General features: G+C 40.4%; 2 protein-coding genes across 4 annotated transcripts in view; one reads left to right on the top strand and one right to left on the bottom strand.

The window, feature by feature from the left end:
• LOC115288187 (torsin-1A-interacting protein 2-like) overlaps positions 1 to 9,023 on the bottom strand; it is a 35,915-nt gene extending 26,892 nt beyond the window's left edge. For all 3 annotated transcript variants that reach the window (XM_029935268.1, XM_029935270.1, XM_029935273.1), the window contains exon 1: positions 8,709 to 9,023. The gene's annotated coding sequence lies outside the window, so the exon portion shown is untranslated. The remainder of the gene's footprint in view (positions 1 to 8,708) is intronic.
• TOR1AIP1 (torsin 1A interacting protein 1) overlaps positions 7,925 to 17,024 on the top strand; it is a 37,555-nt gene continuing 28,455 nt past the window's right edge. Inside the window, exons 1-4 of the mRNA XM_029933367.1 lie at positions 7,925 to 8,874; positions 10,513 to 10,590; positions 15,664 to 15,723; positions 16,633 to 16,677. Coding sequence (XP_029789227.1) covers positions 8,391 to 8,874; positions 10,513 to 10,590; positions 15,664 to 15,723; positions 16,633 to 16,677 — 667 coding nt within the window. The 5' untranslated portion in view covers positions 7,925 to 8,390. The remainder of the gene's footprint in view (positions 8,875 to 10,512; positions 10,591 to 15,663; positions 15,724 to 16,632; positions 16,678 to 17,024) is intronic.

Raw genomic sequence — 17,024 nt, 5'->3', positions numbered from 1 at the left:
CCCAGCCCTGGAGTCATCTATGCCTCCAAATATCCTAGTTCTTTTTTTCAAAGGATAGTGTTGAAAAACCAGTTTCACTGTCAAGCCAACAATTTGGACGGCCACCACTAATACTTGTTTCCTCAGTAAACTCACTAACTGGAAATCACTGTCATGTTGGAGCATGATGTTAGAAATGCAAATTCTTGGGCCCCACCCCAAACCTACTTAAACCAGAATCTCTGAGAAGCTGGTACAGGAGTTTTTGTTTTAAGAGGTTCACCAGACCATTCTAATGTTTTACTACAATGTTCAAGGCACCGCTTTGAAGTACAGTTTTCTGGCACTATAAACCCTATGTTTATCTCTAATAAAAAAAAGTTTACTCTTAATAATTCATCTTGTATATAAATCAGACTTTCATTGATACAATTAATAAAACAATTGGTAAATGCCTCATCTCTTCAGGCACTCAACACTTTCCTATCCTTCACCATTTTCCTATAAAAATGTTCTTAATGTGGTCACAGTAGTTACAAATACTGTTACTTCTATACAAAGAAGTTATAAGTCAGCCTCCAGGATCAATTCCTGCCTATATATATGTAACATACACAAACTGAAGCTGCAAAAATAAAACCCTGCAGCACTGTTCTCTGGAGTTAAGAGCTAGGCCTAGGCCTGACTGTCTGCTCCAGCACCTGACTCAAACTCTTCTCTATGCCTTAGTTTTCTAAACCACAAAAAGGAGTAACACTACCTAGAGGAAAGAGGCACTGTAAGGGTTAAAGAGCTAATGTGCAGCATTTGCCATAATGAGGGCACACAAGAAGTCCTCAAAAACTATTAAATAGAAGTGTCACTAGAGATTTTTAGTACTTTATTATTATTTTAATGTTTATTTTTGAGACCCACACACGGAGAGAGACAGACCATGAGCTGGGCAGGGGCAGAGAGAGAGGGAGACACAGAATCCAAAGCAGCAGGCTCCAGCTCTGAGCAGTCACTACATAGCCCGGTGCGGAGCTTGAACTCAAGGATTGGAGGAGCCACCCAGGCACCCTGAGATTGTATTTTCTGAAATGAGGAGAGCAAGTGGAAACTATGCTAAGAAAAAATTCTGCTGTTTCTTCACTAGTAGATCAGAAAAAAGGCAGACACAGACAGCTCTATTTATAGAATTAAAACAAAATAGAAGTTAACAAACCAATCTTTTAAACTTGACTTTCTGCAAATAAGGTTATTACATTCACATCATGCATGCCCATGGTCAAGGGCTAAATGAGAGTGTGTATATACTTATAAAACACTTTGATCTTTGAATTTTTAAAATGCTTATTCATTTTTAAGAGACAAACCGTGAGCGGGGGAGGGGCAGAGAGGGAAACAGAATCTGAAGCAGGCTCCATGCTCTGAGCTGTCAGCACAGAACCCAAAGCAGGGCCCAAACCCACCAACCGCAGGATGATGACCTAAGCTGAAGTCAGATGCTTAACCGACTGAGCCACTGGAGCGCCCCACAATTTGATCTTAAGTATTATAATTATAGGTGAATTTTCTTTCTATTTTGATTATCAAAATCACCAACTCCTGTAGTGTTAGTAAAAACGAAAGCAGCCCAACTTCCCATCTGCTGAGTCCTTAAAGTATCCTATTTAGTACTCCAAATATCCCTATGAATGTCTAACTTTGCAGATAAGGAAAGAGATCAGAGCAATACCATAATCTGCCCAAGTCACATAGTGACAGAACAGGAATACAAACTCAGCTCTGACTCCAAACTCTTTACTTATGACCAATGTTGGGGGCATTGTTCTTTATTCACAAAATGGTTGATTTGCTATACAAAATTATGATAAAGTATAGTCACTCTATGGAATTACCTCTTGGGGGACACAATAACAGTCATAATATGTAGAATACTAATGAAATGTTAACACAATTAAAATTCTAAATCCAAAATGAGTAACAACAGAAAGCAGATAGGGATTCCCTGAGCAAACTTAAAACTTCCCTTCAGGAAATTCAAGAGGCATTTCAGAGAAACAAATTCCCACAGTATACAGTTTAAAATAACTTCTTAAGCAAAAACAAATTATATACAAGACACAATACCTTATTAGAATACTCAATAATCCTCAAACATTATTAACTAAACTCGTAAGTTACTCTATTCATGAGTTCTAGGAGCTCTCGGGCTTGTATTATCTCTATGCTAGTAAGGAAAACAAATGAAATAGAGCTTAAATGAGTCATTCGTGGTTATGTGATAAACCAGCAGCAAAACTGGTAATCAAGTTGTGGACTCTGCCTTCAGCTTAATAAACATTACTGAGAAGAGGTGCTCACTTAAAGTTTCCATAGCAAATGTCAGTTTTTCAAACCATTCTAATCCATAGACTCTTCCACGATTTTCAGTTCTTCTACCATGCAATTCCTTTTCTCATTAAATTATTTTCCACTGACCACCTATATGCTAATCATGTGCTTAAAAAATAAAACTGGTAAACATGGATAGATCCCACGGCCCTAATTCTTAGGGAAAAAAATAGAAAAGAAAAAAAAGACAAAGGATTTCTCATACAGATCAAAAATAAAATGTTTTAAAATCTAAAAACTGGTAAAACTAAAACAAAAGTAGTTTATAGAATCAGATTTAAAGAACTCATAGTCTAACACACACTATAGTCTAACACACACTACTGATAAAGTAGAGAATACTATACACTTTATTCTTTTTCCTCTTTCCCCGCTCCACCCCCCACCCCCCCTTCTAAGAGAGTACTTATACACCTTCTTGAAGGAATGAGAGGGGTAAACTTTCTCAAGGGATATGAAATGCAACTGAGAATACATATGTAATACGTAACAAATAATTGTAGGGTCTAACTAAAACTTCAAACTTTGCCCTTTTTAGCACCATTACAGCTTTTTAAAAGGTGGGGGAGGGGGAGTGGCACTACTTTATAAGGATTAAGAAGACGAACGAGGAGATCCTGCTAGGCACGCAGGTAAAGGGAGTAATCGCCACCGGCACAGGCAGTCAGACTTCCCGTTTACATTTTGAGCCTTATAGGAATTCTGCTCCTCGTCTTAAACTCCAAACCAAACATTTATTCCCAGCTTAATCTGTTTAATGTTTATAAGGTTCTGTTTCTCTCTTACTACAAAACAAAAATATGCCCCCAACCTGCCCCGTTTAAGGTTTTTGCGGTAGGGAGGTGGGGGCGGGGAGGGTTCGTTTTGGAAAAACCTTTCGAAAGAAGCTTTCACATCTAATGTTAACAGATGAAAAAGTTGTATACACATTTTACTTACTTACAAATTCTAGCAGGATCTTAAATCGCCGACTGTCAATGTTTGGGGAGCCCTTCGGGTGTTCTTTCTGCCCCACAACGCCGGGCTGCACCCCTCCTCGGACTCTGCGGATCAGAATGTCGTCCCAGTCCCTGTCCACGTGATGAAGACCTTCCTAGGGAGGGGAGGGGCGCACGGAATGCTGGGACTGGTAGTCGGCCAGCCCCTCCTCCTCCCCAGTCTGTCAGCACGCCCCTCTCTCCACTCCCCACCCGCTGGCCAAAGCCAGGGTGAGAGGCGTGGTGAGTGCGCAGCACAGAGCAGGCGAGGTCGCATTCCGGCAATCCCCTGCAATCCGACAGGAAAGCACGCATTCTACAGGACACCACTAAACAACCCATGGAGTCAATACAGTGAGGGCACTATCCAATAAAGGCAAGCACCAGTCAGACGTGACTTGGAGCGTGGCCTCTACCTTTACTAGGTGCGTGTTCTCAAACAAGTTGCTTAATCTAACCCTCAGTTTGCTCGTGGCAAATGGGGACAAGGCAACTTACAGAAGTCAACAACAACGTTGTGAATAAACATGCTAATGTGCGTAACGGTACCTGCTAAGTGATAGTAATAAATGATGAAAAATAGCTATTATAAATGTGCAGATTGAGAGACGGCAAGGAATTTACCAAAGAACACACGACTGGTTAAGAGCAAGTAAGTCTAAAATTCCTGTACCTGACTACACAACACAGAAGAGACCTACTCTCTTAAAGCTCACTTTGCCTTTCCTCATTTTTTTCTGTAACACTTCTGACCAAAACACTATTTTACTTTGATTTTCATCTGATCCCACAGAATGTAAACTCCAAGGCAGGGAGGGTTGTCTTTGGTCTCTTTCACTACCATAATGCCAAGTGCCTAGAAGAGGGTCTGTCTGTACAATGCAGAAGATAAATATGTATTCGATTAATGATTCTTTATGTAGTGTTGAGTTTTGGTGTTTTCATCTCTCACTCAGCGAAAATCACAGGATTCTTAAATGCTGTTTAATAACTGACTGCAGTTTCTAATTCAATAAAGAATAAGTAGAACAGTATTTAGTATATCCCATTCATTTCACTGAATTTAATTTTACCTAATTTCAGTATAACATTTCTAGCTAGACATTTTCATTCGCATTAACAGTCTAAAACATTTTCCATTCACTTGTGAGAATGGGGAATAAATGGATCTAGCTACTATTTAACTCGCTTTCTTTTTATATTTTAATCTTTTCCTTATTAAAAAAGAAGTGTTGGGGTGCCTCGGGGCTCAGTCAGTTAAGCATCAGACTTTGGCTCTGGTCATGATCTCACAGTTCATGGGTTGGAGCCCTCATCGGGCTCTGTGCCTGCTTCAGATTCTGTGTCTCCCTCTCTCTGCCCCTCCCCTACTCATACTCGGTCTCTCTTCAAGAATAAATAAAACATAAAATTTTTTTTAAAAAATTAGAAGTGTTGCCCTTCTATTAAGATATAAAGTTATTTCCCTATCTGATCAGAAATGTGATTATGTACAATGAATTAGTAAATGCTTTCTCAGTAACTAGATTTCTGCTTACCCTAAAAACAACACAAACCTTGTGTACAAAAATTACATTATTTTTAAATGTTTCTTTAAAATAGTTGCTTTAGGGGTGCCTGAGTAGCTCAGTCACTGAAGTGTCCAACTTGGGTTCATGTCACGGTCTTAAGATTCATGGGTTCGGGCCCACATTGGGTTTCATGCTGATAGTACGGGGGCCTGCTTGGGATTATCGCACCCGCTCGCATGCTCTCTTTCCCTCTCTCTCTCTGCCTCTTCCCCAAACTCATGATGTTTCTCTCAAAACAAATGAATAAACTTAAAAAAAATAAATAAAAGAGCTATTTTAGGAATTAAGCGTCAACAACACTAGATTTCTAGACTCAGGCATAAGAGCTAGGTATACAAATTGATGCCATTTAATCTGAATTATAAATTTAGTAGACGTCTTCCCAAATATATGGCAAATACCCTAAGGCTAAAGAATACACCCATTAGCTTAACTCATTTATCAAACATCTGTGCCAACACAGATGTTTGATAAATATATGAATTAAATGAGTGTAGTTTCGAGAAGAAACTGTCTTCTCTTCTGAGCCACTGAATTCCTCCACATCTCTCAAATTCCCAAATTGTTTAACAACCAGAGCTCATGCCCACCCCTTCCACTACTGGCTATGAATCTATTGCCTCTAATGTCCCGTCTTTTGGGTCCACCCTTATAGTTTGGAAAACATCTACAGCAGAATATCTGGTTTGACAATGGTTTAGCTTCGCCTCACAGTGATTAAAGTTGGGGTTTGTTAGACTGCTGAGTGTGGGAGACAAGTGTGGCAGGGCTAAGATTATGGATTCTTATTATCTAGGCCAAAGAGGGAAAATCCTAAGCAAATATATGTTATATATTTTTAATGTTAAAAGCTATCATGTAAATGTTAAGGCTTTAATGTTAAAGGTACCATGCCTTTGACTTTACTTAATATACTCATGATTTGTTACTTTGGAAAGTGAAAGCCATTAGTTTCTTTCTGAAGCTTTTATAAGCATTTTAAAATTTCAAAACACCACCACACTGATTATTCAATACGTAGAACCTCTCATCTTCTCTCTGACTGTTGAACAATATGTAGAACCTCTTGTCCTTTCTTTTTCAATGTGTCCCCAAACCTAAGTTTTAGAAGTTTGTATCCAAGTTTCTATGTGGAGACTATTCTGGTAAATGTTTTATGGATGAACTTAATATGCATTAAAGTTCATAATATAAACTTTGTATATTAATACTATTAAAGTTTTATATCCTTTAGTAATTACATTATAGAACTTTAACAATTACAGGTTAATGAGCACTATAATAGGCACCTTATGGAGAAAGCATTACTTAAACCATGAATAAAAGCCAAGTATTACCAAGTATCAATACTTTTCAGCATTTTATTGGAAAAGAATTAAGACTCACAGTTTTCCACATACGATACCACTTATCCCAAGCTGACGGGAGAATACCCTTTTAATTTTCCCTTAAAAGTTAAAAAAAAAAAAAAAAGGCATCTCCTTTGTTACTGTTCTTCCAGCTTATTTGGCTGTATTGTATACTGTTTCACTCCTAACAGGCTAAAACCTAGGTGACTCTCTAAGGCACGTAACTGTCTGTAGCCAAACTATTAGTGAAAATATACTGGAAGATTTCATTCAATTGAAATCTGTGCCCAGTTTAAGCAAATGAGTCACTGAAAAACATTCTAAGGTGGTTTAATACTTGAATAAACATCTTCAAAAATTTCAGAATGATTCATTATAATTTGTTGGGGCCCAGTAGGCCAAAAAACCTCCAACATAGCGCACATGTGGCTTCTGTTCATCCTGTCTACGATCTTCTGTTGCTTTGCAAAGAGACACATACTTTTAGGCTTTGAATCAACTTGGGTCAATAAGTAACTCCAGCCTTCCCTTACTTTGTCTGCCAAAGATAGCTTGTTAAAGGATGAGCATCTTACCCTAGAATAACTGATGAAGGGCCTTAAGAAACGTAAATCTCCTCATAGAATTCTTCAGGCTCATCTTCCGCTGGTAGCCAGACTATTATTAAGGAATCCCTCTCTTGCAATGACTTGATGGTTCCTTTTATTTACTACTGACCTGATAAGAATGACTTTTTCCAGAGCAGGTCTTTACTTCAGGGACCTTGAACTATGTAACCATTTAAGAAATGATGTAATCACCCATGGTATATAAGACCCTGGCCGTCTTAATAAAGTGTGGCTTTACCATCATCCACGTTGTCCGTCTTATCTGTTTTCTTTCCTAGAGATATTGCTCCGACACCAGACACCAACCCCCTACTCGGTACCTTTCGACTGGGGTGCGTTGGCTGGTCCCCCGCAATAATTAGTTTCCAAAATTACAGTTTCTTAAATCTACTCGCTAAAATCAATTCTAGAAAGTCTTCCAGGACAAGCGCATACATTTGAAACAATCTTTCTCTCAATTATTTACTTTCTCTATGTCTAAATTTGGCTAGATATTGCAGATTAGCCCCTGCTGTAAACATGAAAGAGTTGAAACCAACAGCTTTTATCATGCTTTCTTATTCGATAAACTAAATGCAGGGCACCCAAGTCAAATTCAGTAATCAAATCATGCCCAGAATCAAAAGAATAAGGGACCGTACGTTAAAATTACAGCACTCTTATTTAATCCAAGTATTTGTTCAGCTTTCAAGGTCCATAACACAGCACTAGTAAGGTTTCTGAACAGTGCTGGAGGAGAATAGAGCTTTTTTTTACGAAAGCCAGGAATAAGACTGCTCGCATACATTCTGCAAACGGAAATCTACCAGAGTGTATGCCGCAGATACGATTGTGCACTCTCAACAGGTGACTTCAAATTTAAAACTGGCTAACTGCCTTCATAAAGGGCTTAAAAACTAAAAAACTTCCGCGAAAAGATGACACTTGCAGAAGGATCTTTATACCATCACTCCCAACAACCCATTTGGAAAGACATGGCCAAGGTCGCCATGCATCCAAAAGGCTCCGGGAAAACTGCGCAACAGCCTGGGGGCGAAGACTGAAACTTCTGCACCCGACTTCCGCTCGGCCTTCCGCGGAGATTCGAGCCCCAGGGGCCAGGACCTGCGTCTCCGGCGAGCGGGCAACAGTTGCCACGACCAGCCTGGCTGAGGAAAGGCAATTTGCCCAGCCAGTTGTCCCTTCTCCGTCGTCCCCTCCCTCCTTCCCCCAAGGCCAAGGACAGCGACGTCGTCCTCCCTCTTCTCCTCCTCTTTGGTGCCTTCAGCCAGGAGGCGGGAGTGACCCGCAGCAGCTGACCCAACACAGGCACTGCCTCTCCCACAGCCCTCAGGACACACCATGGGCCCAGAGGCGGGTTTGCAGCACAGCAGCGACGACGCAGGCGGCGGCCCCGGCGACTCTCAACTGCCTCCCTGACCGCGGCGACCACCGCCCGACACCCCGGAAAGTCGTCGCCACCTACGGCAGGGGAATCTAGGGACTCCAAATCCACCTCCGCGATCGACTCAAGCTACGTCAACAACTATGGCGGGCGACGGGCGGCGGGCGGAGCCGGGGAGGGAAGGATGGGGGGTGTACGTCACACCCCGGGCCCCCCTGCGGGAGGGAAGGCGCCGGCTCGCCCCTCAAAATGGCGGCGGCAGTGACGCGCCTGCGTACGGAACCCCTTCGCCGTCGCGCCCGGGCCGGCGGGAAGTGAGGTTCTCGGAAGAGCCGCCAGAAGTGTACGGCGACTTCGAGCCCCGGGTGGCCAACGAAAAGTCTCCGGCGAGAGGACGAGTCCCGCTAGAAGAGTTCCGGCCTGATTCTGCTAAAGAGGAAGTGAGAGAAAGCGCCTACTACCTTCGATCTCGGCAGAGGAGGCAGCCGCGACTCCAGGAAGCCGAGGAGATGAAGACGCGAAGGATTACCCGCCTACAGCAGCAGCAGCAGCAGTCACAGCAGCCTCTGCTAGAACCGTCTCCGGTTACGGCCAGGAGAGGGTTACGGGATTCTCATTCTTCTGAAGGTGAGGCCGACGGAGGTAACAGGCTCCGCCGCGAGCCGGGGAGCGAGCGCAGGCGCGGGGGCGCGAGCGGTGTGCGCGTGTGTCGGGCGGGTGTGCGCTCCCGCCCAGCTCATCCCCGCCCGGGCTCCAGTGGCTCCGCGGCGCGGAGGGACGGGCGCCCCCACGCGGGGTCCGCCCCGACCGCAGGCGGGCGAGAGGTGCAGGCGCCTGCACGGGTAGGGAGACGGCGGTGCTGAGAGACCTGAGCGGGGAGCTCTGCGCATCCCTGGGCATCGACCTGGGGCGCTCCGAATTGCCTCTATCTGCAGGCCGTCACAGAGGGTGGGCGAGTTAGGGGGCAGGCGCGGCATCAAAACACTTGGGACTCCGTTTCACTTCGGTTTCCTCTGTCCTGCGGATGTTGCTACCAAAGCCACTTCCATTTCCTCCTCTGACTTCTCAAAAGCCAGCAGTCCCTAGCTGAGAGTTACGGTTCTAATGTAACCTTCCAGTCTTTCTCCATCGCTACCCAGGTCGGGGGAGAGAGAAGGGAAATTTGGGGAGTGAGCGCTTCAAGGGCTAGAGTAGTTGTTGAATTGACTTAAGACCCTACCCAGGTATTTAACACTGAGGTGGGGTAAGTCAGTTACACTGCACTTGAGCTGATCGCTCTTTCTCACCTGTGGTGGTCTCTGCAAATATTCGCCACTTGGGGGCCCTCGGTGTAACTCATTGTCATGTTAGGCAGCTTGACGAAAGCAGGATTCTTAGTTTTTCTCTAAATGGGTCAAAAGGATGTTGACCAAGTGGTGTATAGTTTTAGGCAAGTCACAGGTGAATCAACTCCCTTAAGCCATCTTCTCCCTCCCACCTCCTCCTTCCCCTGCTAATCCTGAGTCACAGGTGAAGTTTCCTTTTAGCCCCGTGTAAGGTGCCTATGAGGTAAAAATCCAGGGGTTTGAATCACAACGGGGTTACATAATTAGTGGTAAACCATTGATAGGAAGAGGAGGTGGATTTTCAGCTCAGAGCAGAGTGGCTCAGCTCAGAGCCTGAAGTGCTGACACATTTGAAGCTGTGTTGATGTTAAAGCTTTGTGTTAAAAATATGTACATTTTTATTGGGTGTAGGTACTCAAGACAGTTTAGCTCATATACAGGCTAGTTTTATTTCTCTTTAAAGATTAGGAACTTGAAGACAAAGATCCCATCCATCATTGAAGCTAGGTTGTATCCCCTTCAGTATCTGAAGAATGTTTTGCACACATAGTCAATAAATGTTACGTTATATTAACTCTGCCACAGAACCTGGTGTAGTTATGTCAGCTTTTTTAACACATAAAGAATTTACCTCTATTTTAGTAAAAAATCTGTAAGGATCTAAACATTTTTCACTCATGCTTTCTTCCACATAATTTCTGAAACTTTAGCCCATCTTATAAATTTCTAAAGTAATAGACTTTTATAGTAAAGCATCAAAGATAAATATGTGTATATTGCCTTAAGAGTATACCCAAATTCCTAAATTTTGGCAGACTTAATTACACATTGCTAAAGAAATGAATTACGTGCATTTCTGCTTTTGTATTGCTGTTAAGGTGCTTAATCTGTACCAGATCATATATTCTGAATTTTAACAATTGTCATTTCTGTTCTTTAGAGGATGAACAATCTTCACAAACGATTTTAAGCCAAACAGTCTCAAAGAAGACTATCCAGAGAACACAAGAAACTCCAGGTAAGAAAAGTGATTTTATTTATTGCCTTACCTGCCATCTTTTTTTTTTTTTAAGGTACACATTATAACCGGGTTCATCAAGGATCCCAAATCATACTTCTTCAGTTTCAGGGAATCTTCTCAATAGTTTATTGAATTAAGCCATATAGGCATATGTCAAGAAACGATGGAGTGAATACTTGAGTATCTACTAATTATGAGCCACTTTGTGTATGGTAATTCATTCTCCTAATTCTGCAGGATAGATGTACTCATTTTATAGATGAGAAAACTAGAGCTCAGAGAAGCTAAGACTCTTCCCTATGATTACACAATATGTGACTAAGCCAAAATTCAGACCCGGAATTGTCTTCTTCAGAACCCTTTCATTTTCCCCCAAGTACCTCACTGTCATTCTCCCATGTAATAATTCGCTACTCACTGAAGTTCATTAAGTGTGGTGTGAGTGAATATGTCACACTGCCTTCCATTTAAAATTGAGTGAGGGACACCTGGCTGAGTTAGTCAGTGAAGCATGTGACTCTTATTCAAGACCTACGTTGGGCGTGGAGCCTACTTAAATAAGAAACTGGGGTGCCTGGGTGGCTCAGTCGGTTGAGCGACCAACTTCAGCTCAGATCATGATTTCACAGTTCGTGGGTTCAAGCCCCGTGTCGGGCTCTGTGCTGACAGCTCAGAGCCTGGAGCCTGCTTCTGATTCTGTGTGTCCCCCTCTCTCTCTCTGCCCCTCCCCTGATCATGATCTGTCTCTGTCTCTCAAAAATAAATAAAAATGTTAATAAATAAATAAGAAACTAAAAGTAAAATGGAGTGTTCTGCATAGTAAAATCATGACATGATACGGTGAATATTTCATGAAATCTGAAATGTCATCGTTGTAAGACCCACCATCAGTGTTTTATGTGTCACTTAGAAGGAAGAAATGCTGCCAATTGAATTGTAACATGCCATAGATTGTATGATTCATCCCAATTTCAGAGATGTTAAAGACTTTTTTTTTTAAGTTTATTTATTTTGAGAGAGAGAGAGAGAGAGAGGGCAGAGAGGGGGAAAGAGAGAATATCAAGCAGGCTCCACACTGTCAGCACAGAGCCCACTCTGGGGCTCAAACTCATGAACTGTGACATCATGATCTGGGCTGAAGCCAAGAGTCAGATGTTTATCCCAGGCGCCCCAACCCCTCAATTTCAGAGATGTTAAAGAGTAAAAATATTTGTATTTTAGTGTCAATGTAACATAGAAGTAGGCTATGTTGATAGTCTACTTAAGTTTTAAGAGTTGTTAAAACTATTTTGAAAAGCAGAGAAATGGATTTAGTTCAGTTATTAATGCTTAGTTCCTTTGGTTTTTAGTTTCATTTATTTTCAGTTTGCTTTTTTTGATATTAAGTCCCACAACAGTAAAACTCCTGTCTTGACTTGTTTCCTTAGTTATTGCTTCTAATAAGATTATGCTTTATAATTGGACCTGTTCTGTTCTCATTTTAGAATAAGGTGTATCTGGTTCAAGTGTAGTTCCAAATAAACACGCTCTTTATATTTAATTCCTTGAACTGCCTATGTTACTTTGTTAAGATTATAAACCATCTTAGAAAAATGCTTTGAGTAATAAATGCTACAGATTTCCCTAGCCATTTGGAAAAATCATATTCTGGAAATTTTATTATAGTATGTTTATTTGCTTATCTTTTGTACCTGGAGAAGCAAACTTTTCTTTTTTCAAATTTAGAGTTAACGTTAAAAATTACAGTGTTAATTTAAGTAAATTGATAGAATGGTGACTGCTGTATACTAATCTATAGACCATTATAAAACTATTATATAATAAAATGTCTTGAACAGTCTTTTGGAGTTCACATTAGGCCTGTATTTAAGGACCACTAATGAGGCACAAGGCTACATAATGCTGGGCAAAGCACACTCGACTTTGCTTGCGTTACCCACCCACCTCGAACCACAGGCCTTCCTCCGTATGATTTCCCCTGCCCTAGCTGCGAGGCCACTGTGGAAATGGTACAGTGTGTGCATGTTTGTACACAGTAAAACATACAGATACAAGGGGGCACCCCCCACCTTATGGCACTTTACAAGAGATACGAAGTTCGTGACGTTTTGCTTAAGCATTTTTTTGCCTCAAGAAGCTTATGTTATTATTAGAAATGGAAAAGAAAAAAACATTTCCCAGTGAAGATGATAGATTGATGGGAACCCATGCATAAATTGCCTCGAATACATCAGTAATGTACTGTGTTTATAACAAGGAATAAGGGTATGTACATCTTCAGGAGATTTGGGATACTGAGAATTCAGCGGTACTTTATTTATTTTTTTAAAGAGCTTTTTTTAAGGTTATTTATTTTGAGAGAAAGAGTGAAGAGGGGAGGGGCAGACAGAGTTGGAGAATCCCAAGCAGGCTCCTTACTGATAGCACGGAGCCAGACACAGGGCTCAAGCTCACGAACTGTGAGATCATGACCTGAGATGAAATCAGGAGTTGATGCTCAACCAACTGAGCCACCCAGGTGCCCCAAAATTCAGTGGTACTTTTAAAAATCATCCTGCATCTAGCACTTGGCATGCTTCAAAGAGAGAGTTCAGGGAATTATTGAAAAAATGCTTATAACATCTGTCTAGCAGAGGAATTACGTAAATAGTAGTCACTCTCTGATGGAGTACTACTATAAGTAGGCCTTTTCTCTTATAGAATCATAGACTTTCAGTTTAACTTTCATGTTGAAAAATAGTGCTATAACTGTATATAGGACCACTGGTATGGTCTAAGGGACATTTATCCAAAGATGCCCTTAAGAATAAAGACCTAAGCCAAACGGCCACCTTCTAAAACAACCTAGTAAAGACAACTGCATCATCTGTCTTCCTGTTTTTTTAAGCCGTAAGAAATACTGATTAGTTTAGAACAGGGATACAGTTTGAACTCTTCTTATTGTTTGAAGCTCCAGAATTGAAATGTTTTCACATTAAAATATGCATTGCATTGTCCATTCAGTTCAGTCCATGTATTCTTTTTTTTCTGTTTTAATTTTAATTTTTTTAATGTTCTTGAGAGAGAGAGAGGCAGAGCATAAGAGGGAGAGGGGCAGAGACAAAGAGAAGGGAGACACAGAATCTGAAGTAGGTTTCAGGCTCTAAGCTGTCAGCACAGAGCCCCTTGCAGGGCTCGAACTCATGAACCATGAGATCATGACCTGAGCCAAAGTTGGACACTGAACCAACTGAGCCACCCAGGTGCCCCAGTCCATGTATTCTTATATAACTGTTCTGTGATCAGATTCATTCCTTTCTGGAAATCATGACACTAATTTTACATTGAGTACCTATTTTATGCCAGTCCCCATGCTAGATGCTGGGGGTGCAGTGGTGAGCAAAAGCAGACAAGGGAAGAAGATTGCTACAAAAAAGGGATACTTGCTCTTTTATTTTTTGGTGCTCTGTCTCCTTCAAGTGTCTTGTCTAAGGATATGTGCACCATTGAGCGTGCAGGAAATAACGTCTTAAAAGATAGGAACTGGAATAGTAATTGATGTCTAAAGATTAAGTTGAGTTTTAATTAAATGTGGTAAGAGTGAGAACACAAGAGAAAAAGAGGAAAGCAATTGTAATAATGGGATTAAGAACATTTACAAGATTTATTTTTAAAGCTATTTTTGTAGGTTCTAAATACCTGATGTTTGAAATGCTAGCAACTGTGATAGATATTTCATAGACTCTTACAGCTAGACAATTTAGGGAAGTCATCTTTCCAAAGTTTCTTTCATTGCAGGTATACGTTTGTTAACATTCATTCATATAGTGCCTGATCATTTTCTGTGAAATGGAAATCATTCCCTCACTATCTGTTCCTTTTTGGAGACAACATTGATAATTTAAGTAATGAACTAAAAGCTAACTTTTCTCTAACTTTCTGTGTGTTGATCTTAGTTCTGCCTTTTTGAGCTATAGAAGTTTAATTGCTTTTCCATATTTCTGTCTTGAAGGTATATAGAAACGTGTTCAATAAGTATTTTTTGAACAAACAAGTGCCTGGGCTGTCACAGTTTCTCTTCTGGATACTAATGGGGAAATTGGGTTCAGTCGGTTTTGTGAAAACAAACAGGCTAGTCAGTGTAATGGAGGGGGCCAGCGATAGCCAGTTCAGAATGGTTTTCACTGTTCTCAGACAGAGCCAAACACAATGTTGTTGTTTTTTAAAGTTTTATTTATTTATTTTGAGAGAGAGAGCGTGCACATGCACCCATGAGCAAGGGAGGGGCAGAAAGGGGGAGAGAGAGAGAGAGAGAGAGAGAGAGAGAGAGAATCCCAAGCAAGCTCCACACTGTCAGTGCAGAGCCTGATTCAGGACTTAAACATGTGATCATGACCTGAGCCAAATCAGGACTTGGATGCTTAACCAACTGAGCCACCCAGGTGCCCACCAAGGTTTTTATAGAAACAAATGAAATAAATATAATATGATCCAAATTCAGATGCATATTGGATTTTAGATAATGTTGTTTGAAGCTTTTTGAGAAAACACACCTTGGTTTTCTAGGTTAACATTTTATATGATGGGATCGGCCTCCACATTGACCCTATGCCGTTGAACGATGGACAGTCTGAAACCCTGGCTAATGTTAACACCTTATTTAAGATTAGAACACATTTCCTGACCACATACAAGGTTAAATAGTTGGAGGTACTGTTTTAACTCTCAGGAAGTTAACCCCTATATTAAAGTATGCCATGAATGATCCGTAATGAGGGTAAGCCCCAAATGGAATAATTAATTGAGTTGTCAATTTTGGTCCTCAATTGAGAAATTTAGGAGAGTTTTATTTGGTATTCCTTTCTTATATAAATACGGTCTACTGAGAAAAATTGCATATTTTTTCTATCATGTTCATAAATTTTTTGAGGCATGAAATTTGTCTGTAGTTCACTTTTATATTCCTGTACTTAAAATAATGAAAGGCTCTGAAAAACCTTTGCTGAATAAGTAAATGATTGTATAATAAATCTACTATGTCTGACATTTTATTTATTTATTTATTTTTTACTGGTTTTTTTTCTGTATTAGTGCTGAGTGAAGATCCTATAATCAGCCTGTGTAGACCCCCCCTAAGAAGCCAAAGATCTGGTAAGACATTGTTTTGTCTGTTGGTTTACCTGTTTTATAAACACAGCTTTATTTTTAAGTAGGTTAGTACATGTATCCATCTGGTTCAAAGTTTAAAAGTTATTAGAAATATATAGTGAGAAATCTCCCTGTCCCCCTCTGTCTTTTACCCGCCCAGTCTCCACATTAGAGGGAATTAGAGGGAACCAGTGTTTTCAGTTTCTTAGGTATTTTCTTAGAGATATTTTATGGAGCAACAAAGGAATTTGTGCATATATGATATTTTCCTCCCTTTTATCACAAATATTAGCCCATAAGCACTCTTTTCTGTACCTTATCTATTTTTATTTTTACTTAACCTACTGAGACATCTTTCAGTCGCTCCTCATTCTCTTTAAGAGGTTGCTGATTCTTTTTGTTAGCATGATGATTTTAAACTAGGATCAGGGACTTTTTATTCTTCCCAGCATAATGCTAATAAAAAAATCAAGACTGAGCCTTTATAGCTCAGGGCTATAATTTTTTTCTGCCTCACTTACATTTGTTTTTTTAAATGTAAAGTGTAAAATTTACGTTTTGTAAAACCTCTGACAAGTGTTACCCTTAAGTTGATTTCATGACAGAGAGAACCAGTAAAGGCGTCCAAGCAGTGTGCTTCTGCTTCTTTTTCAGAGTTCATTAGCACGTAAGGGTGCTTTATCATGGGAACTAAAGAAGAACCCTATTTATCTTCACATTAGGCTTCTACTCCTCCATCCTTCTATTTAAGAAAGAATTAGGATGGGGTTTTTTTTTTTGATAGATAACTGCCGTTTTTAAGTATTCTAATGATAAAGATCTATTAAGGTTTTGATGATGAAGCTGTGGTAAAGAACCACATGATGCATTTCCTTTTAAGCTCTAATCATTTTCTTGCTATCTCTCTTGCAGATTCGGCATACAAAACAAGTGGAAATACTAAAATGAGTGAATTAGGTTTGTTTATCTCTAATTCTTACAGGTTCTTTTCGAGGGTTCTGAGGATGAGAACACAGGCGTATACACAGTTGGTCACTGGCTTGAGAATATTCCTTTGCTCATTTTCTCAGCTGTGGGACACTGTTCCTATGGCCATGAGCTTTCTTAATTGCCCTGATTCTTATTTTAGCTGGAATTATGTCTTTTGTTATTTAAGTTCAGATAGGAACATGTAATACAAACATTTTAATTTTTATGAGACTTTGTTAAATTCACACTCCTGTGAGAAAAGGGAATATCAATTTACCAATTCATGGTTTTTCTTGAGTTAGAAAGTGAATTAGAGGTATTTTTCATAGTAAATT

Source organism: Suricata suricatta, chromosome 3 (genome assembly GCF_006229205.1).
Source record: "Suricata suricatta isolate VVHF042 chromosome 3, meerkat_22Aug2017_6uvM2_HiC, whole genome shotgun sequence".
Lineage (NCBI taxonomy): Eukaryota > Metazoa > Chordata > Mammalia > Carnivora > Herpestidae > Suricata > Suricata suricatta.
Note: the sequence above shows the minus strand (reverse complement) of the source record. Positions and strands in the feature narration are given on the sequence as shown.